Source organism: Ictalurus furcatus, chromosome 6 (genome assembly GCF_023375685.1).
Source record: "Ictalurus furcatus strain D&B chromosome 6, Billie_1.0, whole genome shotgun sequence".
NCBI lineage: Eukaryota > Metazoa > Chordata > Actinopteri > Siluriformes > Ictaluridae > Ictalurus > Ictalurus furcatus.
In genome coordinates this window covers 14,437,635-14,463,547 of record NC_071260.1, presented here as the reverse complement: position 1 = coordinate 14,463,547, position 25,913 = coordinate 14,437,635, and the positions used below count along the sequence as shown (strand labels likewise).

General features: G+C 38.7%; 1 protein-coding gene across 3 annotated transcripts in view; it reads left to right on the top strand.

Moving 5' to 3' along the window:
• Positions 1-442: 442 nt before the first annotated feature.
• The window catches only part of nr1i2 (nuclear receptor subfamily 1, group I, member 2), a 48,877-nt gene continuing 23,406 nt past the window's right edge, over positions 443-25,913 (top strand). The window contains exons 1-3 of one of the 3 annotated variants that reach the window (XM_053626619.1): positions 443-1,263; positions 9,798-9,854; positions 18,996-19,181. In XM_053626619.1, coding sequence (XP_053482594.1) covers positions 19,018-19,181 — 164 coding nt within the window. In that variant the 5' untranslated portion in view covers positions 443-1,263; positions 9,798-9,854; positions 18,996-19,017. Of the gene's footprint in view, positions 1,264-9,797; positions 9,907-18,995; positions 19,182-25,913 lie in introns of all 3 variants that reach the window. The other 2 variants (XM_053626618.1, XM_053626617.1) reach the window with 2 other exon arrangements.

Sequence of the window (25,913 nt, the reverse complement as noted above, 5' to 3'; positions counted from 1 at the left end):
CATTCTCTCTCTCTCTCTCTCTCTCTCTCTGTCTGTCTCTCTCTCTCTCTCCCCAAATGAAGCTAAACTTCATTGTAAGTTTAATGTCACATGATGATCGTGGGACATTCAGATGTGGATTAATGTTCAGTGCTACTTCAAATAAATATGTTTAAATATTACCATAATTTAGAAAAAATAATGTTTTAATAAGCTGTTGTCCTACTCTACCATACAGTGACTTATTGTTTGCTCTTGGTTAGTGGTCATAGTGAAATCGACTTATTTATTAATATAAGCCTAATATCAAGATTAGTTTCATAATATTAATATTACAAAATAAAAATGCATCAGTATTATTATTATTATATCATTATTACATTATTATTATAGTAGTAGTAGTAAAAGTAGTAGTTGTCTATTTTTTGGGTGTAAAATGATTAGATGTGGATTGATGTTAGTGTTAAAATATAAAGTTTCAGTCCTGATTCAGGAGTTGTACAGCTGTGTGGTGCAGCTCTCCTACACTGCACCCAGATGTTGCCCCCTGACTAGCTAACATCCGTCTTTATTGTTTTATATTCTTTGTCACATTGTTCTTCTGTTTCTGTTTGCCTATTTTACAAATATGACTTGATATCTGTTCAGTGCTACTTCAAATTAATATGTTGAAATAGTTTCTGTATTGTGTTATGTTTTTATGCTAGTAACTGCTGTTAAAAGTTGCTGTAAGCATCAATGAGCCGGTGTGTTATGATGTGGTGTGTTGTGGGCCGGGTGTGGTGATCCGCTCAGGACCAGAAAGTCCAGGGCCACTTGTCGGTCCCAGTTCACCCCTGATTATTGCTATTAATGCTGAATAATGTATAGTGAAAATTTAAATATCAATGTTAAAAGACTGAAATGAGGGCCCCATTCCTGTATTTTGCCTATGGCCCCCAAATCACTAAATCCTCCCCACGCGACTCACTCAGTCCTCTGCTGCTATAGGCTACCTTATGATTAGTCCGTATCCAGGAAGTACCACTTCCGTGCTCCGAGCGCGCGCTTCTCCTCAGACCGGGTGTATCGCGTGCGTTGGATCTTGAAAGCGCCGTTTGCTCTCGAAGAACCGACAGAGAACAAGCAACACAAACAATGCAAAAACCGTGAAATCGGTACTCTTTTAAATTGCACCTCGACTTTGACCAGAACAAGCGCGTGAAAAACGTGACGTCCGAGCATGGGATATTACAGGAACCGCGCATGCATGACGTGACATGACATGATTATAATTATGGCATGGTGAGTTGTATTTATATAACACTTCTTACTTCTTACACCATTCGCAGTTCTCAGAGTGCTTTATAAATAACTTTAGGATAACATCAAGTTTAAAGGTGAATTTAAGAATTGTAAAGACTGTCCTAAAAGCACGAGGTGTTTGGAAATCTGTCTGTATCCGACAGTTATTCCAGAGATTGTTCCAGACAAACTTGAGCTGAGCAGACATTACAGATCTGAAATGCTTACCAGGGTTGTGTACTGTACTGTTTGTCCACCATATAGCCTAGAGAATTAACTTCAAGGGAAGGTTCAGGGTCATTTAGTGATTTTTTATAAACAACTAGCAGCACTTTGAAACCAATCCTAAAGCTGTTTGGAAGCCAGTCTAAGGATCGGAGTGCCGGAGAAATGTGTACACATGTTTTTGTTTGTGTTAGTATTCTGATAGACTTTTTATGAAGTAGCCATTACAGCAAACTTTATAAGATCAAGGTGTTGTGTGGAAATCGTCTCACGCGTAGTGTCCACACTTACAGTGGGGTCCAAAAGTCTGAGACCATGTTGAAAGTTTTTTTTCTTCATTTATTGGAAGAAAATGGAAAATAAATTGGAAATAAACAGAAACGTTTAGAATTTTGAACTATTTCAAAGAAAGAAAGTAAATTTTGAATATCTTGATTATTTCATTTTCAAGATTCTGCTCTATTTCTATGTCCCTGTTTAAATGTAGGCACATATGTGATAATGATCATGTTAACTGCATAGTACAAAAGGTCACATTTCCTTTCGTTTTGAGTCTTATCCGTTCCTTTAATGCACATGCTCAGATGACACGCCAGTGCATTTGATACAACATGAATCGTCAGGTTTTGCAAACAATTGGACTCCATGCCAGCTCAAATACGCTGCCATAATAGCAAAAGAGTGATTTAACAAATACTACAAATTCTGAAAATGATGTAAAAATTCCTAATTTCAGGTTGCTGATGATAATACAATTAAATTTTCACTAGTGGTCTTAGATTTTTGGACCCACTGTGACCCACTTTAGGAAAATATAAGATGTAAATCACCTCCAAATCACTTGAGACCCTTATTGTAATTTAAGATAAAGTATTATATTTTTGTGCCAGATATTATTAAGTCATATTTTTTTTGTTCCAGACTCCAGTCAACATCATAGCATTTTTTAAAACATATTTATAAGTTACATATTCTTTTTACTTCTGAAATCAGATGCATCATGCAACAGTACTAAACAGTGTACATTCTGTAGTAAGTGTCAAGATTAATGCTATATTCTGGTCATCAATATTAATCAGTGCTGCACCTGATTGTTAAACACAAGCACAAGATCTTTTTTGTTGTTTGTAATTTCAGGTATAATGTTTTATACATTTCTACTCATGGACAATCCATTATTTTTAATAACAAGCGAATTTAAGAAAACCTTTAAAGAATCTGGATTTTGCTGAATTAGCTATTTTTGTGGCTAACTTTGTTGTCACTTTAATATTACTGCTGAAGCTGAAATCTGTGTCAATTATAACTCCATGATTTTTAGTGGATTGTAGCTTTCCATGCATTAGACCTGAGCCTGACATTAACCTTAAATCTTTCATCTTTTGAGCTATACTTCTGTTTTGTCCTTGGTAAGGTAGAGAACACTTCGATGCATCCTTTTATCAGTGTGTTCAAAGCATTTATGTAGTGCATCTGTAGGATGGTAGTCATTTGGTGAGCGTGTTGATGTTGTAGATGTGGATGTTGTCTGTATGGATTTGAGACACAGTTTTGTTTTCCTGCAGAATACTGTCCAAGCTGCTCTCGGACTGAGCCTTGAGAGGTATTTCCTGTTGAGTCTGAGTTCAAATGTAAACTGTGAGTTATGGAAAAGGTTCAGGTTTAATTTTGAGCCATTATTCTGTAAGTGGAGTGATGACTCAAACAGGATATGACAATGTTGGAGTGGTGTAATGTAGCCCGAAATGAAGCAGACTTGCTGTTTCCACCGCAAAGTCGATTATTTTCCTGTAACACCACATCTTGAAGTGTTTTATACCTTTTATGCCACAGCATTTGCTAATGATTACACTTTTTATTTGTTAAAGAATAAAACGATCCATTTCTAGATGGATAAATTTCTACATTTAATGTTGTGAAACAAATGATTTCCTGTCATCAGTTACATTATAGCAGCTCCGAACAGTCACTCCCTCAGTTTCTCTTGAAATTAATAAAAAAAAAAAAAAACAACAACAACAACAAAAAACCACGCAGCTCTTTACTGAGAAACTTTTACAGATGTACCTCTGATTGCTACAACCACTGACACTGGAGACTCCTTCCAAAATTACTAAATAATCATCTACTTACAGAAAGCTTCACCACATGAGTGTAAATATGTTTTTGTTAAATGAAGAGATGTTTTTAATTTCTTAATTAGTATACGGAGCATCTGCCATACAAGTTCAAGCGAATCACCTGTTACTATAAAAATAATAATGTATTCAAGCGAGTACATTACCATTAACTTGTGATTTTACTTTGCAGCTGAAACTACTGTCAGAGCTGCTGTTATTCAAAATTAATCAACACTTTATGTACTGACCAATCAGATTTGAAAAATGAGAACAGTGATGTGGTAAAAAATGCAATGAAAACAAGTTGAGGGTTTTTCCCTTTCTTTTTTGGTCTGATGAGTTACTGTTGTTTCTTTAAAAAAAAAAAATGCATCAAACTAACAAAGATATTTGACCATGGCTAGGAAAAGAGCTGTGATTAAAGTGTGACTTCCTAGACCAGACTCAACAGCTTCCATAGTTAGTGTTGGGTATGTATGTAAATAAGTAGTATAAATAGGGCGGCTGTGTATAGTAGTATAAATGGGGGGTATATAAGTAGTATAAATGGGGTGGCTGTGGTTCAGATGGTAGAGCGGGTTGTCCACTAATCGTAGGGTTGGCGGTTTGATTCCCGGCCCACATGACTCCACATTCCGAAGTGTCCTTGGGAAAGACACTGAACCAATGCTACCATTGGTGTGTGAATGGGTGAATGAGAACCAGTGTAAAGCGCTTTGGATAAAAGTGCTATATAAGTGAGCCATTTAAATAGTACATATGTCCCACACGCATACTATACACCACCAGAAGTCCCATTTTTGTTATGCTTCTCTTCCTTAGATGTTTGTGTAACCCGATAACTCTCCTTTAATTTACACTTGTACTGTTTTACATATTTAATGTATGAATCAACTCCACAGCTGGTACAAAAATAAATGTTCAATCAGTTAAACTAAAGGTGCAGGGTTAGAAAACACTGATCTGGGTCAAGATACTGACTTTTCTGTGTTCTGTAACATACTTGCTCCCACACTGCAGTACATGTTAACCTTGTTAACTGCGTTAAGGCACGTCAGCTCATGTAAATACACATGTCAGGAACATTGTGTATTTTAAAGGCAGTCCAGTCTTAGGTTTTCTCAGGGTCCTCCTCTGTACCCCTGCGAGTGGCCTAGTCTGGGTACTGGCTTATGTAGCAATGCTGACAAATTGCTCATGTTTTATGGCTCAATTTGTAAATAGAAGCCTGGAGCAATAGAATAAAAGAGTACCAGCATTTTCCTGAAGGTTTTGTGGTCTCCACTCATGATCAGGAGGCCCTTCTGTGTTTCTATGCCTTCGCTGAAATGATTAAAAAAAGTAGTCTCATATCTGTCAGGAGGTATACCAAATTATGTAAGGAATAACACAAGACCATACTGTTATACGATATAGTCCACGTCAGTGTGGTGTGAAATGGCCCAATTATTTCTGTGTAGCACGGCCCGAAGTGTGTTATTCTACTTATACCACAGCGATTTTCAGACTAGTACAATTTTGATGAATTAATAAACAACATATTGCACATTTGAACTGTTTATATTTATTTTTAATGTTATGGAACATCCATGAAATAAGTTAGTTCCTGTTACTGCTTACATCTGTGGAGCATCTGTTCAGATTAGATTATGTGGAGCGTCTCTGTGTATGAGCTGTTAATATAGAAGCAAAACATATTAGATTGAGTGCATTAATATAAACTTATTGTTCATATTCACGTATTGTCCGAAGATACTGTCCGATCCCTGTGGTTATATAAATTTAATCCACACCTTCTGAACAATGCGATTCGAGAATTTAACCACGCTGTGGTATAAACAGAATTATATCTTAAATTCCAAATACTTGTGACTGAGGAATGCATGAAAGAGTTCTACGTCCATGCGTTTATCGTGTGCCCCATCAATTATAAGTGAGTTTTGAATGAACAGGTTTCCTGTTATTTTCTCAGCACCGGGAAGTGTGCCAAATTCCTTCTCTGTAGTAATTGCAGCAAAGTGTAGGAAGAGGCTGGAACATTCCTACCCACTGATGAGATTTTATCAATTCTAAAATGCAGATCTTAAAAAGGAAAGTATTCATTAAATATTCAATCAGCATAAATAATTTGTGAAACGTAGCGTATTCAATTTTCTAAAATAAGTAAAATAAAAAGTTGTTTGTAAATACTGTGGTTAATAAGTGTGTGTGTGTGTGTGAGAGAGAGAGAGAGAGAGAGTGACTGTGTGTAGCATGAAAGTGTACTTCTGCTTGTATGTAGTGTAGTGTATTGGAGAGATGAACATCAGAGTAGGGATGTGACTGTGAGGAAATTTTTCCCACTGGTTAATCGACGTGTGATAACACCGGTAATACCGGTATCACCGGGGAAGCCCGTCCGTGAGAGCCCCCGTGGTTCTCAGACCAAGGGAAATCGTCATGGGGTGATACCGGTATTACCGGTGTTGTCACACGTCGATTAACACACACAGACACGCGCACTATTCTGAACTACGAACTACAAAACAGTACAATGACAAACTCGGTTATATTAAACATAGAACTTTTGAATCCAAATCTTCCGCCATCGTCTTATGAGTCAGCTCGCCTCACTCTCGTCATGTGCTAAATGAAATGTGACTCCTGCTGATCTGTGCTGCGTCGTTGACTCATTCAATTCATGCTGAATTGAGCAGACACGTTCAGTTTTTAACTGTAGCATCCGTTCTGTAACTGAACTAAATTATTTTTATTACTATAAAAAGGCAAAACGACGGTAGTGGCGGTGCCGGGGTGTACAATTGACATAACCGGTGTGCGGCCCCAACACTGTTGGGAACACCGTCTATCGCAACAAGCATACATCACAATACTATTAATGCAGGAATGCTTACTGCATTTGAGAAAGCAGCTATTTAGCCCCTTGCTGATTCTTAAGCAAGCACAATGAAATGTGTTATTATTAATCAGAGGTGATATTAAGACATTATTAAATAGTTTAAGGGCTAACAGTTTTTGATAAAAACTGGCCAAATTGTGAGAAAAACTGTGCCAATTGCTCTGACTTAATGTATATAGGCAGAATTCCCATCTAGTGATGGAAATTATGGCTCTTCTTCAGTGTGCCAGATCATTCGGTTTAGCTCGATCAAGCATTTTTGGTCGCAACAATCACAAAAAACTCTGCAAAATCCTGTATGGACCGGTTTACATAATTATTAAATCATCATGTTCGCATGTTCTCCCCATGTCCGTGTGGGTTTCTTCCGGGTTCTAGGTGTGAATGAGTGTGTAAACTGTGTATGTGCATGGTGCCTACAGTAGTGATGGACTGGCGTCCCATTCAGAGTGTATTCCCACTTCATGCCCAGTATTCTCGAGACTCTGAATCCACTGCCAGCCTGACCAGGGAAAAAGTGGTTACTGAAGATAAATGAATGAATGAACTGGAATATTTTGCCTGTTATGTCTGTGTTTCATTAAAAAGCTTCATTTATCCTGATAACCGCAGGCAGATCCTCCCTGCTGTACATTTACACAACTTACACAGCTCAGATGTTGAAAAGAGGTTTCCATGGAAGCATATTAATGAAATTACATTGTAAGAGAGCTGTGAGTTCACCTAAAAGAGCCGGCTCGTTCGTGAACAAAACATCCCTACTGCCAACATAGTCGATTTGAACTTTTTTAAAACTCAGACACAAACAGAAACCTCTGTTTGTCAATGAATGGCTTTGCATAGTCTCCACATAAAGCTCAGGTGTGTTTTCATGAGTACGCCTCGGGTTATGGGAGGGGTTTATTGTTAATGCACTGTGCAAGGCTCTTTGTTGAACATGTGCAGCAGGTGTTGTGCCTAATTCAGTTTCCCACTCAAATCAAGAAATCATCTGGTAGGACGAAAAGATTTGTACAGGATCTTTCACTTTTCAGAGAGTGGTTCCACATTGAAGACTTGTACGATAACTATTAATCCTACTGCATTATTGATTTGTTTGACAAGGTATTTTATTCACATGATTTACATCATGGGGCTTATCTCATACATTTTCGTAACTCATATACAGTGGGAAATAAGTATTGGATGGGTCAACATTTTTCACCAGACATCAGTATTAACTCAAGAAATCTGGAAATATAAAGAATTCACAACATTAAAGACCATAAATAAATTTATGTGTAATAAAGTGGAATGACACAGGAAAAAAAGTATTGAACACGCTAAGAAAAAGCAGTTCTCCAAGGCAAGGTCACGCAAGGAACCAGCTGAAATCTGTATGTAATTATACCTCCTATCTGTGCAAATTAATATCAGATGGGTTAGTAAATTGATGGTCTATATAAAGGCTTTTCGTTACCAAGGTGTCACACAAGAAACATCTCATGATGGATTAAAGCAAAGAGCTCTCCCAAGACCTTCACAAACTTATTGAGAGTCAGAAGAGTAGCCAAGGACCACTTGGAAAGAGCTCCAGAAACACTTGGAGGCAGCAGGTGCCATCCTCACAGAGAAAACAATAGGCAATGCACGCCACTGCTCACACTCACCCCGCAAGACTCCATTACTAAACAAAAGGCATGTCGAAGCTCATTTAAAGTTTGCTACAACTTATTTGGACAAGCCTATGAAATACTGGGAGAGTGTAGTCTGGTCAGACGAGAGCAAAATTGAACGTTTTGGCTGTTATACTACACACCATGTTTGGAGAAGAAATGGCACTGCACATCACCCTTAAAACACTATACCAACAGTGAAGTTTGGAGGTGGAAACATCATGGTGTGGGGCTGTTTTTCATCACATGGTAGTGGCAGACTTCATATAATTGAAGGAACGATGAATGGAGCCCTTTACCAGGAGATTCTTGAGAAGAATCTGCTGCCATCCACCAGGATGATGATGAGACGTGGGTGGACCTTCCAGCAGGACAACGATTCAAAGCATACAGCAAAGGAAACTCTCAATTGGTTTCAAAGAAATAAAAATCAAGGTGTTAGAATGGCCCAGTCAATCACCTGACTTGAATCCAATTGAACAAGATTTAAAGACAATATGTTTAGAAGAATGGAACAAAATCACACCTGAATACTGCGGCCCATTAATTTCTTCATACAGGAAGCCTCTTAAAGCTGTCATTACAAACAAAGGCTTCTCCACTAAGTATTAAATAAATTTCAGTTAGCGTGTTCAATACTTTTTTCCTGTGTCATATTACACATAACTTTATTCATGGACTTTAATGTTTTGAATTCTTTATATTTCTGGATTTCCTCCCCCAGTCCAAAGACATGCATGGTAGGCTGATTGGCGTGTCTAAAGTGTCCGTAGTGTATGAATGGTTGTGTGTATGTGATTGTGCCCTGCGATGGACTGGCACCCTTGTCAGGGTGTACCCCGCCTTGGGCCCGATGCTCCCTGGGATAGGCTCCAGGTTCCCCTGTGACCCTGAAAAGGAGTAAGCGGTTGAAGATGGATGGATGGATGGATGGATATTTCTGGATTTCTTGAGTTAATACTGATGTCTGGTGAAAATTTCATGTGAATAACCTCATAGGAAATACATTTACTCAAAAAAACATTGACCCATCCAATACTTATTTCCCCCACTGTATCCTGTTCGACGTCATGATGATATCTGATGTTGCTTTCATTATTTAGGCTAAATCGCATGAAAATTTCAACGCACTTTCATGTTTAGATATAGCACTTTGCACCATGCTTGTGGGAGGATCAAAGGACAGGGCAGACAATGGCATTGCCAGATTGGGCTAGTTGAAAAATACTCAGTGATAGACCAAACCTTGTTTTTATAGGAATGAATCAGAATTCAATATAATAAACGTAGCTCCATTTTTAAATGCTTTTATGTGTTCTTTGAAATGTGGTTGGGATGGCAATTTTGCTGAAAACCCCATTAATGATATTAGCTCTTCTGTGTGCACCTTGCACATTGTGTTGGGAAACACCTGTGTAGGTAGAAAGGTACATTTAAAACTACTACTGGATGTATGCTGGATGACTGTATTAACTGCCTATTACTCTAAAAGTTCACTTGACAGAATAAGTCATTTGACAGCTGTTTTTAATGTCATGCTGCCCAACTAAAATCTATGGTCACGAGCCACTGCTGATTTTTATAGTTATGTGTTTTGTTACATTACCTATACATGTGTACATTTTGTCTTTTTAGAGTCTGCACGCTTTCCTCACACCTCCAGGGTTGGAATCCCGCACACACAGGGCAGAGGTTTGAATCCCGAGTTGGAATGTTCTCCCCATTCTTTGGGGGTTTTCTCCGGGTATGCTGGTTTTCTCCCACCATCCGGAGATGTGCGTTGTAGGCATTTACAAATTGTCCGTAGTGTGTGATTGTGCTCTGTGATGGGTTGGCACCCTGTCCAGTGTGTCCCCTACCTTGTACCCCATGTCCCCTTGGATAGGCCCCAGGATCCACGCGACCCTGTGTAGGATAAGCGGTACAGAAAATGGATGGATGGATGGACCATGTGACAGATTTTTGACTAAAAACACCTTGTGTCTTTTTCTAAACAAAATCTTTATTGTTCTGTGTAGCCGACTACCTTATTATTGATCTCTTACCTCTAAACTAAAAAATGTTTTGGGATAAACAACACATCTTGCTGATGTTCTATCAGTAATAAAATATACCTTCACAGACTTGACACAGAAGCCACATGTCCTTCTCTGGAATTGACAGGCTCAGGGGGAGTAACAGGCACAGAGAGTCACAGGAGAGAGAGCGACGGACATTATTTAATAATAGTGTTTCAGCTTGAATACGCTCCATATGGAGATATAAAAATGTGAGTGGCACATACTGCAACTTTACCATCTAAGAGCAGCTAGAAATGAAGGTTGTGCTGAAGAACTTTGAATACTGCTTTAATTAAATACGACTCAGCCAAACTGCCAAGTTTGAATCATTTAATATTATAATGGACATTCAAATTCTTGTAGTTTCTCACTCACCTCATTTCCTGTCTCCAGCACGAGTACCTGACACCTGACATTAGTACTGAACAGCATTTAGTGCTGATTGTTCTGGCTTTATATAGCAAAACAAAAGAAACCAGTTAGGGTCCATTTACAGAACCCAGTTCTGCACTGCTATAATTTAGTGCCAGTTATTAAAGGTGCAGAGAAATAAACTCAGGAAGTATTTTCTCAGTGTAGATCATCAGGAAAAACATGAATTCTGCTCTCTACCAGAAAATCCTAAAGGAGAATGTCCGGTCTTCAGTCCGCAACTCAAGCGCAACTGGATTATGCAGCTAGACAATAATCCAAAGCATAGTAAATTCTAGTTGAAGAAGTAAGTGAAACACTGATCTCCAGTTATCGAAAGCGTTTGGTTGCAGTTATTGCTGCTAAAGGTGACACAACCAGATTTTGAGTTTAAGGGGGCAATTAGTTTTTCACATTGGAGATAAGTTTTGGATAATTTTTGTTTTTTGCTCTAATAAGAAATGAATAAATAAATACTGTACTGTGTTTACTCAGGTTGCCTTTGTTTTATGTTGTATTCCATTTGAAGATCTAAAACTAATTAGTATGAGATATACACAAAACAGAAGAAATCACAGCACTGTATTCTGTAATAATAATAATAATAATAATAATAATAATACATTTATATAGTGGTTTTCACATACCCAAGGTGATATACAATGGTACATCATATTTTTCTACTGTACCGTAGCCATCTAATGGATTCATTAGCACAAGGGGATAAATATTGAGTGACAGTTTAAATGTAGGCTGATCAATAAACCATTACTTCTGCAGAGTGAAGTTTTATTTCCACCTCAGTACATAAACTTGCAGAATTAGTTACACGTCCAGCTAGACCGCTTTTCCAGCTTTAGACATGTTGTAGACTTATTGTTCTTAATCAGGTGAGTTGCAGAGAGAAATATATTTTCACTATAATTATAATTATATAAAGAATTCACAACATTAAAGTCCATAAATAAAGTTATGTGTAATAAAGTGGAATGACACAGGAAAAAAGTATTGAACATGCTAACTGAAATGTATTTAAATACTTAGTGGAGAAGCCTTTGTTTGTAATGACAGCTTCAAGACACTTCCTGTATGAAGAAATTAATGGGCCGCAGTATTCAGGTGTGATTTTGGCCCATTCTTCTAAACATATTGTCTTTAAATCTTGTTCAATTGGATTCAAGTCAGGTGATTGACTGGGCCATTCTAACTCCTTGATTTTTTTCTCTGAAACCAATTGAGAGTTTCCTTTGCTGTATGCTTTGGATCGTTGTCCTGCTGGAAGGTCCACCCACGTCTCATCTTCAACATCCTGGTGGATGGCAGCAGATTCTTCTCAAGAATCTCCTGGTAAAGGGCTCCATTCATAGGGTTCCTTCAATTATATGAAGTCTGCCAGTTCCATGCGATGAAAAACAGCCCCACACCATGATGCTTCCACCTCTAAACTTCACTGTTGGTATAGTGTTTTAAGGGTGATGTGCAGTGCCATTTCTTCTCCAAACATGGTGTGTAGTATAACAGCCAAAAAGTTACATTTTGCTGTCGTCTGAGCAGACTACACTCCCCAAATGAGTTGTAGCAAACTTTAAATGAGCTTCGACATGCCTTTTCTTTAGTGATGGAGTCTTGCGGGTGAGTGTGAGCAGTGGAGTGCATTGCCTGTTGTTTTCTCTGTGACGATGGCACCTGCTGCCTCCAAGTGTTTCTGGAGCTCTTTCTGAGTGGTCCTTGGCTCTTGGGCTACTCTTCTGACTATTCTTCTGACTCCCTGGTCAGAAATCTTGTGAGGATCTCCTGTGCATTACCAGTGGATCATGGAGTGATGTTCCTTCCACTTGCAGATAATGGCCCCAATGGTGCCTACTGGAGGATTCAGAAGTTTGAAATACGTCTGTATCCAATTCCATCAATATGTTTTGCAACAATAAGGTTGCGCAGGTCTTGGGAGAGCTCTTTGCTTTTACCCATCATGACATGTTTCTTGTGTGAAACCTTGGTAAGGAAAAGCCTTTTTATAGACCATCAATTTACTAACCCAGCTGATATTAATTTGCACAGATAGGAGGTATAATTACTTACAGATTTCATTTGGTTCCTTGCCTGACCTTACCTTGAAGAACTGCTTTTTCTTAGCGTGTTCAATACTTTTTTTCCTGTCTCATTCCACTTTATTACACATAACTTTATTTATGGTCTTTAATGTTGTGAATGCTTTATATTTCCAGATTTCTTGAGTTAAGACTGAAAATGTCAAGTGAATAGCCTCATTGGAAATATATTTACTGAAAAAAATGTTGACGCATTCAATACTTATTTCCCCCACTGTATGTTGTCATTTAACCTCTTGAGGACAATGCAGACTAATCTTAAAAACTCATGCACTAATTTTCATGTTTCAAATACATTACAAATTTGCAGCATGACATCAGACAGACAAACTTTGTGGGAGACTAAACATTTTCCAATTTCTTTTGATGTTTCCAATTTTTTGATCCAGCGTGTAAATAAACGGTTTAGAGCTTTCGTGAAGTTTGAAAGGAAAAGAAAAAAGTCAAATTACCAAGTGTGACCTATCTCGCTTAATTTAGCATAATATCCACTGCCAAAATAATAATTACATTGAAGTTGTAATGCATTAGCTGTCTCTTTCTTGCTCTCTCAACATGTACTAATTCCACTATACCAGACATTATTATTGAACAGTATTTAGTGCTGAAAGCCCTGCAAACAGCTAAATTAGGGCTTTTAAGCTTTTACGTGCTGCTATAACTTGACATTCGTTCACATGCAGAAATGGACTAGGGCAATTATTTTTCTACTTCTGTTAAACTGGACGGAATAAAAGAAGTGTACAAATTTAGATTACAGTGATTTTCAGATCCCCAGAGTCTACTTAGTAGAGGTCAGAGATGGGCAGCATATAGAGCAGCAATTCATTCAAGATCAGTGATAGTTCACTCAGTCATTCAAACTAGATATCAATTTGGAATGTTCTGAACATTTCAATCATTACATTTAATAGTGCATTTAACTAAGTACAATTATTCAGCACACGAAAGCTCTCATGGACAGTATGTGCATGAATATTACACAATGTTCTATTACATTATTAATATTAAACAAAGTATAATATATTAATATTAAACAAAGCATAATATATTAATATTAAACAAAGCATTGGTTTTTCTGATGTTTTTGAAAGGTTTTAACGTTACTATAATTTAGCATTGATCTGTGTTTTGACCCCATGCTTTATTAAGATCATGAAATATAGTGTAGAAAATAAAATAAAAAAAAACCCTTGCACTGTGTTTTCAGGCACTGATTGTGTGCAGTATTGATTTTAGGAGCAGCCTTTGCAATTTATTTGGTTATTGGCTTACATCGATTTTAAGCTCAGGTCTAGCGATATATCATGTAATTGTTAACGCTGTCACACATTCAGTATTATGTTTCTGGTGTAGACTGATACAAATCCTTGACATTGTAACGAAATATTCTCACCATTAGTGAGAGAGTGATGGGAAAAATCAGATTTGTTTCTAAGTAAAGCTGTCAATTCTGACATACATTTAAGTACTCAAGTAAGAATGTGCATACAGCAGGGTGGAGCACATCATTGATGGACTGGTGTGATGTGGCATGACTCGAAGCTGTGTAATGGGTACCACCCTAAAGTTAATTATTTTTCAATAACAGCACATCCAGAAGTGTTTTTATGCTTCTTGTACCATAGCAATTTGGCAACAGTTGCAATTTTTATTTATTAAAGAAAAAAAATATTGTGCTTCTTAAAGCTTGATAGTTACATTTAATGTTGTGGAACATCCACAAAACAAGTTAGTTCCTGTTATCACATATGTTATAGAAGATATGCAGTCCTTCCCTCACCACCTTCCCTTTTTCCATTTCTCTTAAATTTAATAAGACAGAAATGCAGCCTTTACAGCTTCAGCTCTGACTGTTACAAAGTGCGGACTAAATAATGCTAAATAAACATCTCACTGAAAACTTTACTGTATCAACGATTATACACTTTTTATTCTTTTGTTTGATCGAAGCCTCAGCTGCACAAGTTGTTACTAAAGAAACAATTACGTATTTGAATGAGCACATTAATATATACTGGCACTACTGTCAGTGCTGCTGTTATAGAAAGTTAATCAAAAGCATGTCCAAAATGGCAGGTCTTGTGGAGTATTCCCCGTTTGCAGTGGTTAGTACCTACCAAAAGTGTTCCATTGAAGGACAACCAGTGAACCAGCGACAGGGTCATGGTCACTCAAGGCTCATTGATGCGTGTGGGGAGCCAAGGCTAGCCTATCTGGTCCGATCCCCCAGAAGAGCTACTGTAGCACAAATTGTTGAAAATGTTAATCCTGGCTATGATAGAAAGGTGTCAGAACACACAGTGCATCACAGCTTGCTGCGTATGGGGCTGTGTCGATGCAGACCGGTCAGAGCGCCGATGCTGACTCCTGTACACTGCCGAAAGAGTCTACAATGGGCACGTGAGCATTAGAACTGGACCATGGAGCAATGGAAGAAGGTGGCCTGGTCTGATAAATCACGCTTCATGTGGATGGCTGGGTGCGTGTGTGTCGCTTTCCTGGGGAAGAGATGTCACCAGGATGCACTATGGGAAGAAAGCAAGCCAGCATAGACAGTGTGATGCTCTGTGCAATGTTCTGCTGGGAAACCATGTGTCCTGGCATTCATGTGGATGTTACTTTGACATGTACCACCTACATAAACATTGTTGCAGATGTATACCTCTTCATGGCAATAGTATTCTCTAATGGCAGTGGCCTCTTTCAGTAGGAGAATGCTCTATATTTTGTGTTATAAAAGGAAATCCTTTTGGCTTAAAGTAAATTTTAACAGGGACAAATGGATGCTTATGTTCACTTACGCAAAACCCTGTTAGAAGCACTCTGCATGTTTTTGCCCTAAACTACATTTTGACTTCTCACAACGAGCTCTATCCTACCTCTTCATTAACGTAGAGTCATCATTTCCATCCCATTATCTCTGAATGGCACTGTCATTCTATTCGTTTTTAATTTTTTTCCTGGCTTGAAACACAATACTGGCTGTCATTGTTCCACCTTGTTTTTGTGCTGTGTTTTAAGGGTCACTGCTAATTTACAGCCTAATAATAGAAAGAAGCAGGTGGAGCCGTAATGAACATGTGTGATGTGGTGTAACGATGGTGAGAATATGTGTGCTGTAGTGTAATGATGTGTGTGTGGTGTTGCACTTGTGTTAACATGCAGTAGACATTTTGGCTGGGGGTGGGTTCGGGTGATGTGGCATAATAGTTGAAAACATTTGTATTGTACACAGTATACCTCACAATGCATAGGATTGTTGGCAAACTGGCAACAACAATTATGCTTTTATTTACTGTCTGATATAATTAATTATTTCACACTGAGGATGAGGGAAAATAAATATAGTTTTATTCTCTTAAGTGTACATTTTTTTCAGTTTTAAAGCTTCGGTACAGAATTTGAACAAGATCTGTCTTCAGTGTAATTGTTAAAAAATTCTTTCAGTATCTCCAATATCTCAGAAAGGTATACTGTAATCAATATTGTTATTGTTTTGACATATCCTAATTTCTACTCCCACTCTCACTTTTTGATCACTGCGGTCTCTGACTCTTACTTTTTTTTTCCATCCTCTACATTTCCAACCCATAAGGTTTATTACCCCTATGTTATTTATTTTCTTAAAACGTCACAGTATTACTAGTGATAAGAACAATGAGAACGATGGATAACTTGCTTATTTAAAGACTAAATTTCAACTTCACAATCAATCTTCACTTCACTATAAGCATGAAAATGGAAAAGATAGCATGTGGGTTTATATTTACACATTATACATGCAGGCACTGTGCACTCACCTCGGCTAAAGAGACGCACTGCTGCTCATTAAAGTCAGTGTCGAAAGTGTGCATCTCCTCTTCACTGTTACAGTCAGTCTAGATCACAACATTGATGTGATGCACACACAAAAGAAAAAGAAAGCCTTTATTTGTCACACGTGCATTAAAGTACAATGAAATTCTTTTCTTTGCATATCCCAGCTTCTAACAAAGTAGGGGTCAGAGATGTTACAGTGGCCCTGGAGTAGCAAGGGTTAAGGACCTTTCATAATTGCCTAATAGTGGTAGCTTGATGGTGCTGCGGCTTGAATCTCTGATCTTCTAATCAGTAAGCCAGAGCCTTTACCCACTGAGCCACCAGTGTTGAACCCTAGAATACCAAATCCTGTGTCGGATTCACATATTGCTTTCATGCAATATTTTAATGAGTGTAAAGCCCTTCTTTGACATCTGGGCATAGCACATGTCACAATTTCCACCTCCGCCCTGTTTCCGCGGAGCTTGCATGTTTTCCCATGGGTCCCCACTTTGTCCCCCGAGTCCCCTGCCACTCCATGTTGGATATGCAGTACAGAAAATTATGTATAAATATTATAAATGTATACATTATCACTGTATACTGTATGATCACATAAAATTCATTAATCCAGCGAGATTCTCACTTTTACACTCTGTGGCAGATGTCTACACCGCATGACTCTAGCATTAATATTGCCTTTCTTGCTTGAAACCACGACCATTCCACAAAAAAATACAATTATTTTCTATTTTTAATACTAGCTCTGCACGCTCCAGTGTACAAAAAAAATCACTTTGATTAACACGGCAGCATGTTGGCACCGCCGCCCTGTGTGCGTGGAGTTTGCATGATCTCCTTGTGCTTCGGGGGTTTGCTCTAGTTACTCTGGTTTCATCCCCCAGTTCAAAGACATACGTTGTAGGCTGATTGGCATCTCTAAATTGTCCATAGTGTGTGAATGTGTGTGTGTGAGTGTGTGTGCGATTATGCCCTGCGATGGGTTGGCATCCAGTCCAGGGTGTCCCCCGCCTTTGAGTTCCCTGGGATAGGCGCCACGCTCCCTGCGACCCTGTGTAGGATAACCCATACAGAACATTGATGGATGGATGGACAGAATGTTGGATGTATGACAGTTTTAATTATTATTAAATAAATCGTATTAATATTATTAAATAGCCCATAGATCAAATTTATATGCACAAAAGTACATTATAAATAACGGTTGGTTCCGTTATCTCAGACAACCCAATGTAGGGTCATGACCCCATGGTTTTAATATCAGGCACGACATGTTCTTTAGTCCCTCATCCAACACTGGATATTTGCTTTCCTGATAGGTTTCTCTCACAGAGCAAAGGATGCAAAGGTCTACATTTCACGATGCACTGATGAGCAGCTTGAGGATTCATTTTGTTTCCGTTGTATAATATTTGTATATTATAATTGAACCTGAATTTTTATGCCTATATTTTTATTGCAGTGAGCTTCTGTAGTCTTCAAGCTCTGGAAGAATTTACAAACCATTCAGGAAGAAAAAGCTTTGTGTCTGTGTGTGTGTGCGTGTGTGTGTGTGTGTGTGTGTGTGTGTGTGTGTGAGAAACAAATGATTTGAAGACGCTTTAATAATTGATTGCATGAGCATGACTGAAAAAGTGACTGTAGCTGCATAGTTTTACCACGTGTTAACTTGAAGTGTGGGAAGAATTGGCCATCGCTGATGACAGTTAGTCTCAGGTGGCTACCAAGGCAACGGCTGATGCTCAGCTGGCTCGGATTGGCTCTGAGACATTGTATTCTGCTCAGTAAGAGGAAGGTCTTTAAGTGGAGCACTTTGGAGGGAAAGCAAACGTTCAGGGTACAGTATGTTCAGTATGCTTTACGATCTGTAGTCTTGTGCATACTATTATATTTCTCCATCTCTATACCAGTGAATACCATATACCATCTTTTTTTTTTCCCTTAAAAACCCACGTTAAAAGCTCATATTAAGTCATTTGTGTTATTGCCCAACTATATGTGTGCTTTGATGGAGTGTTTTGTTTGTGTTTAGTGAGCTGATTAATGTTGTAATATACATCTACATTGCTGTGCAAAAGTCTTAGGCACCCTATTATTTAAAAGTACAAACTTTGTTATAGATTTTTATTTTATGACTTCAACATTATCGAGTCAGTACAAAAACATGTTAGATTTCCAAACATTAGTTTTCCAGCACAAAATTCAATGTTACCGAAAAATATTTGTATGTCAGTAAAGACATTTCTATGTCTCTCTGTCTCTCTCTCTCTGTCTCTCTCTCTGTCTCTCTCTGTCTCTCTCTCTGTGTGTGTCTCTCCCTGTCTCTCTCTCTCTGTGTGTCTCTCTCTGCCTCTCTCTCTGTAGTAGAACAATTTGTGTATAAATGTTTATAGTGACCTGAATATTTGTATCTCTCTTTCTCTCTCTTTCAGATAACATTTGTCAGCGTTCAGGATGAGCAGCAGCAGCAGAGAGCTGGATGACTCAGGGGTTGAAGAAGGGCCTAGGGAAGAGCTGGAGGAGGATGACGAGCCCAAAGTGTGCCAAGTGTGTGGAGATACTGCTACAGGATACCACTTCAATGCCATGACCTGTGAAGGCTGTAAGGGTTTTTTCAGGTAGGCGCACAAACACACACACACACACACACACACACACACACACACTCACACACACAAACAAATACATCTATCTAAAGTGTTTATGCTTAATGCCCCAGAGAGTGGCCGTTCACTTTGGGATGCTTTTAGGTACGAGTGGTTGCAACAAAAAACTATTAGAAACTCAAAAGCTATGATAGTCTGCACACTGTATTATTTTAAAATATTGCACTTGAGTGCAAAAATGTATGCCCCCTAAGGAATTCATTCAGATAATTCATAAAAAGGAAAATGTACCTATGGAGGTACTATTACCCAACAAGGTTATACCAAACATATTGGTCCAAAGGTTATACAAACTGTAAATCCCACTGTAGTTTGACTATATAGTTGGGTTTTGCAAATCTTTAGCTATAGGAAGCCAGCAATTAACTAATTAGCCAACACGTTTATTCATTCATCTTCAATAAGAACTTTATACTGGCTAGAGTGACTTTGGCTATCCCAGGAACACTGGGTGTGAGGCGGGAATACACCCTGTATGGGACACGCATTCGTACACTCTTTCAATTCATTCCATTTAGTGTAGCCAGTTCACCTAATGGCATGTGTTTGGGAGATTGGAAGAAACCGGGGAACTAGAAGGAAGAGCCGCATGTATACAGGTAAATATGTGGAACTCCACACAGACAGTAACCAGAGCTCAGGATCACACAGGAGCAGTATGGTAGCAACACTACCTTCTGTACCAACATGCCACCCACTAGCCAACACAGTATATTATTAATCATTAATGCAATATTATTCATATGCAATCTACACGCTAACAAAATCCGGAGAGAGGTTCTAGATCACTGTTCTATTTTAATAAATTGTGATGCTATTTCTGTTCAAATGAATGCAAGAAAAAGTGTTATATTCCTATCACTGGCTCACCAGTTTGTTTTAAGGCATATTGGCATTGCAGTCTGTTGCAGTATAATTGCAGTATGCTCATTTTGGTCATAGTTTACAGCACTAATTAGCCACTTTAATATTATGAATCTGTTCCTACACAGCAGTGACGTGTTCCTTTGCATGTTTTTTGTTCTTAGCAAAGCCAAAGTGTGAACTAAATGGATTTTGTAACAGTTTCTGGTTCAGCATTCTCATATGAGATGAGATGGTCTGGAAGCACCACTTATAGGGCTTTAAAAAAAAATGCTTTGCTCTCTCACACACTTAGTGTAGAGAGCCTTGTTCCTCTGACAAATGGATGCTCAGTAGGCTTATGAGATATTGTGTGAAATGGTATCATCTTTTCGTGCCCCTTAATTATCGCTGATTGATGATAGTATTGCCTGTTACTTTTGGAGGGTTTGGTGGTAGCTGCAATCGCTGTCATTAGCATTTAGGCTTTTTTTTTTTTAATTGTTCGTTAACAATGTCAGGACTGTACATAAATGTCAATTAACTACAGGAGGCACAGTGGCTCACCTCTGGGCACTTCTGGGGTTGGGGGTTTGAATCCCGCCTCTGTGTGTGCGGAGTTTGCATGTTCTCCACATGCTTCGGGGCTTTCCTCTGTGTACTCTGGTTTCCTCCCCCAGTCCAAAGACATGTGTTGTAGGCTGATTGCCATTTGCAAATTGTCTGTAGTGTGTGAACGTGTGTGTGATTATGACCTGCGATGGGTTGTCACCCTGTCCAGGGTGTCCCCAGGCTCCCTTTCTCCCTGTGTAGGATAAGCGGTATGGAATATGGATGGATGTATCATATAAACTACATGTGCATGTGCTCTGTGGTGAACAGCAGCAGAGATACTGTACTTGAATGATTGTATAGTGAAGTCATCCTGATAAACAACACGCTGTTTCATTTTCTTAAGTTCAAGGGATTTTTCACCCAAAAATGAAAAATCTGCCATCAATTACTCACCCTCATGTCGTTCCAAACCCAGAAGACCTTCATTCATCTTTGGAACACAAATGAACACATTTGAAATGAAACTTGTGAGATTTCTGTTCCTCCATTTACAGTCCAAGTAACCAAAACTTTCAGGCTCCAAAAAGTTCATAAGGCATCATAATTCCCCAAATCTATGAAACTGCATTCATAATGGGGTTCAGCTGGACTAGACACAATCGGGCCTGATTACTGCAAACCCTGTTCAATCAAATCAGCACTTAAATAGAACTTTTCCAACAGAATGAAGTTGGTTAAAAGGTCTTACCCAGTAACACACTATGCTAAAATTGAAAGAAATTCCAGAAATGATGAGGAAAAAGGTGATTGAAATACATCAGTCTGGGAAGGGTTACAAAGCTATTTCAAAGGCTCTTGGACTCCAAAGAACCACAGTGAGAGCCATTATCTCCAAATGGAAAAACCCGGCACAGTAGTGAACCTTCCAGAAGTGTCCGATCTTCCAAAATTCCTCCAAGAGCACAGCAACAGCTCAGTCTGGAAGTCACAAAAGAGCCAAGTCAAAGGACCTACAGGCCTCTCTTGCCTCAATAAAGGTCACTGTTCATGACTCCACTATCAGAAAGACACTGGGCAAAAATGTCCTCCATGGAAGAGTAACGAGGTGAAAACCACTGTTAACCCAGAAGAACATTAAGGCTCATATGAATTTTTCCAAAACACACCTTGATGATCCTCAAACCTTTTGGGAGAATGTTCTGTGGATTTATGAGTCGAAAGTGGAACTGTTTGGAAGACAGGGGTCCTGTTATATCTGGTGTAAACCAAACACAGAAGTCCACAAAAAGAACCTCATACCTACGGTCAAGCATGTTTATTTAGGAGTATATGCATGAATTGTGTACGTCTACAGTATGTGAGTGTCTAGTGTTTATTCTAGTGTCTTAATCAATGTCTGAGTCTCCCTCATTCAGTCTCCAACTGACAGTCTCCAAGTCCATCTGTTGTTCAGAGGTTCACAATGCTTGTAATGCTGAATAGCAGCTTGCTCAACGTTCACCTGTATCCAACTCTTTAGGCAAAATTGGATAAGTGCTTCCCCATACAGGCAGTAATTGCTTCCTGCTGTTGGGAAGCAACTATGTTTTAACAGCAGTTAATAGGTACTTACAGGATAACAGATTGGGGAAAGGTTCATATGTAAACAGCATTGCTTTGCATTGTTGTACTGTGTTATTGTATTATAGGCGTTCAGATTTAAATTAAAATCCTTCCTAGCAACAATTTGCATATATGATATAATCTAGGTACAATTAAGCAGTTAAGCTCTTTTTTTGTTTTGTATTTTTTCATTTTCTGCAGTCCAGCATATTGAATTTGAAGTGAAACAAAAGGACATTAGATTGCAGACCTATTTGTTTGTTTGTATTTATTTTTTGCCTTCCATTTTGTGGGATCAAAATGAATTTGGCAAATAGACATGATTTATAAAAATTGCCACATATAGTATATGGCTATGTTCCATGTTTTTCATCTGGTACAAGTTAAGGACATTTGCATTTGGGTCTGCGTCGTCCTTGGCTCGTTTCAGATGCAGTGTGCTGGAGTACAGTGCATCATATGAAAGGTGTTATTATCTCACATGCCATGACGGAGTGATTTGGTCAAGTTACAGTCATAGAAGTGTGATTTGTGTGGGGGAGGAAATGGGGACATCTAACTGTGCACATCTTTACCAGGTCTTGAATAATTCGCCTTTGTCACGATTCCCCCTCGCGCAAAGTGCTGGAGTACAGGCGCGCACTTCTTGGTTTGTCAGTGATCTTGACTTTATTTACTTTTGATGTGTTTTTTGTTATGGTTTATGGACTGTCTCCGCCCCTGTATTGTCATTGGTTGTTTTCCTTATGTGACTTCATTAGTCTCAGCTGTTTTGTGTTCACCCTTGATTATGTTTGGTATTTAAACCCCTCGTGTGTCTATGTTCAGGGCGAAGTAGTGCGTGTGTGTTACCACTGTACCAAGCCTTTGTTCCTCGTTTATGTGCCATAGTTTTCATCTCGTTCTCACCCTCGTTGTCCGATTCTTATTTAGCCTAGTTAATGCCCGTTTGCCATTCGCCTGACCTATTGCCTGTTTTTGTGTTTCACGATTTGGATTTGTCTGCCACATTTGTACCCAGAGGTCTCAATATGTTACCCCGAGTACAAGAATAACACCACTACAGCATAGGGCTGTCATTTTTGTGTGATGCTTGTAGGAAATTGTGAATGTGTTCACAGTGTTCAATCCATCATTAGATCTCACAGAGAGAAACACAAAATGGCCTGTAAGTGTACATTAGTCATAAAATACAGTGAAGCTTCCGCAGAGAAAAAATAGAGAAAGCTCTTATTAAATTCCTGACCTTTGAATTTCATGGGAATGCTTTTAACAACTCACCCACCCACCCACCCATCCATCCATTCATCCATTTGAATGACAACTCTGTTTGGTAAACTAGATAACGACTACTTGCATGGTGGCTTAGTGGTTAGCACGTTTGCCTCGCACCTCAGGGGTTGGGGGTTTGATTCCAGCCTCCACCCTGTGCAGTTTGCATGTTCTCTTTCAGGGTTTCCTCCAGGTACTCCAGTTTCCTCGCCCAGTCCAAGGACATGCCTTGTAGGCTGACTGGCATTTCTAAATTGACCTTAGTGTGTGTGTGAGTGTGTGCACGATTGTGCCCTGCGATGACACCATCTAAGTTGTCTCCCGCCGTATGGTCTGAGTCCCCTGATATAGGCTCCAGGCTCCCTATGACCCTGTGTAGGATAAGTGGTACAGAATATGGATGGATCTTGTCCTGTACATTGTGTTCACAATTTAAGCTGGTACTCCTGGCAAGAATAGCTATAACAGCATAACTAGCCACAAGCTAAATAGGCATAAAGCGTGTTCACAGCCTGTGGTGTTTACTGTCTGCAGTCTGTTCACAGTTTGTTGCTTATGTATATGTAAGTTATGTAGTGTTCACCCTCTGTAGTTTTTATAGTCTGTGGTGTTCATTGTATGTCGGTTTTGCAGTCTGTAATGTTTATAATTTGTAGTGTTCCTTCTTTGTGGTGTTTATAGTCTGTGGTCTTCACAGTATGTTGGTTTTTATGGTCTGTAGTGTTCACTCTGTAGTGTTAATAGTCTGTAGTTTTGTCTCTCTGTAGTGTTTATGGTAATACTTTAGAATACGGATCCATCATTAATGATTAACTACACAGGAAGAAATGAATAACGCAATATTAACATTCTAGTAACTACTATTAACTACCGAGCAACTCTGATTCATGAATTAGTAAGTAATAGTGCACAGATGAATGTGGAAATTCACTATTAGATAATAAATAACTACTATTTCTTTCATGCCTCCCAGAGGACTTCAGTTACTGCACACAACCTTGGGATAAACATGGACAATCAACTGTCCTTTTCCTCTCAAATTGCTAATCTGACACGCTCATGTTGATTTATCCTTTACATCAGAAGGATTCGTCTATTTCTATCCATACAGCCCACTCAGGTGCTGGTTCAGTCTCTTGTCATTTCGAGACTGGATTACTGCAACTCGCTCCAGGCAGGTCTGCCTCTGGGATCCATTCGACCTCTGCAACTGATCCAGAATGAAGTTGCTCGACTTGTTTTCAACCTTCCTAAGTTCCTCCCACACCACCCCATTGCTACGCTCCCTCCACTGGCTTCCTGTAGCTGACCGTATCAGATATAAAACACAGATGCTTGCCTACAAAGAGAGAAATGGACCAGCATCCACTTACCTCAAATCACCTTATCACACCCCACACTGCACCATGCTCCCTCCAATCCTCTAGCACTCTGTGGCCAATTTTCAGTCATGCCTTTGAACTTCACCGTTATTTATCATAATTTTTCCACATTATTATTAATACTTAAATAAAGAGAAGACAGCTTAGGTCCACACTTCTCACTGAATCACTAGAGAGTCAGGGAGATTACTGGAACATTTCAAGTCATCAGCCATACTCCAAATGCCAGACAGATTGTAACCTATACAGTGATTTATTTATTTAATGTACCTCACAGAAGTATATGGTTCTATGTAAGTCTTCTACCTCATGGTTAGAAGATTCTATACTTTAGGATTAGGTTTTCATGAATAACTATTGTAAGAAACATGGTAGTCCACTAATAATGACCTAAGTGTTACTACATCCTTCTAAAGGAATTACTAATTATTTGGAACAGTATTCTAAAGTGAAGATCATGATAACTCTCTAATAATGACTCAAGTGTTACCAAATCCTTCTTAAGAAGGAATTACTAACCAAAACCTTACAAAAACTTCAAAAGCTTACAATGACTTCAGTGTTTGATTGCACATGATATTTATTCATCATAACTGGGGGAAAAACGCATAATCTTTAGTTTTGTTTGTTTCTGTTCACTCAATGGTTTACATATTTGCCTTTCAGTAATCACTACATATTCAGACTCAGACTCAGTTTATGTTTCATTCAAATACTTTATTAATTCCAGTGCATCATTTAACTAGTTGGAGTGCAAACATTCTAGTTTATGTTGTACTGTAGTGATTTCCGCTACTGAAACACTGCTTTATGAAGCTTTGAAACCTTTAAGAATCTTTTTTTCCGAATCAGTGGTTCAGAGCGCTCATCAAATTGGGCAAATCACGTGATTTCAGCAACGTTTCTGTAGTGTATAGAGTGAATCTGTTTCTTTAAGTGGAATCACTCCCCTTAGCATTGATTTCTGATTGGTAATTAGCCATGCGCATTGATATGTTTCTCTCTCTTGCTCTGGTTAATACACGAGTTA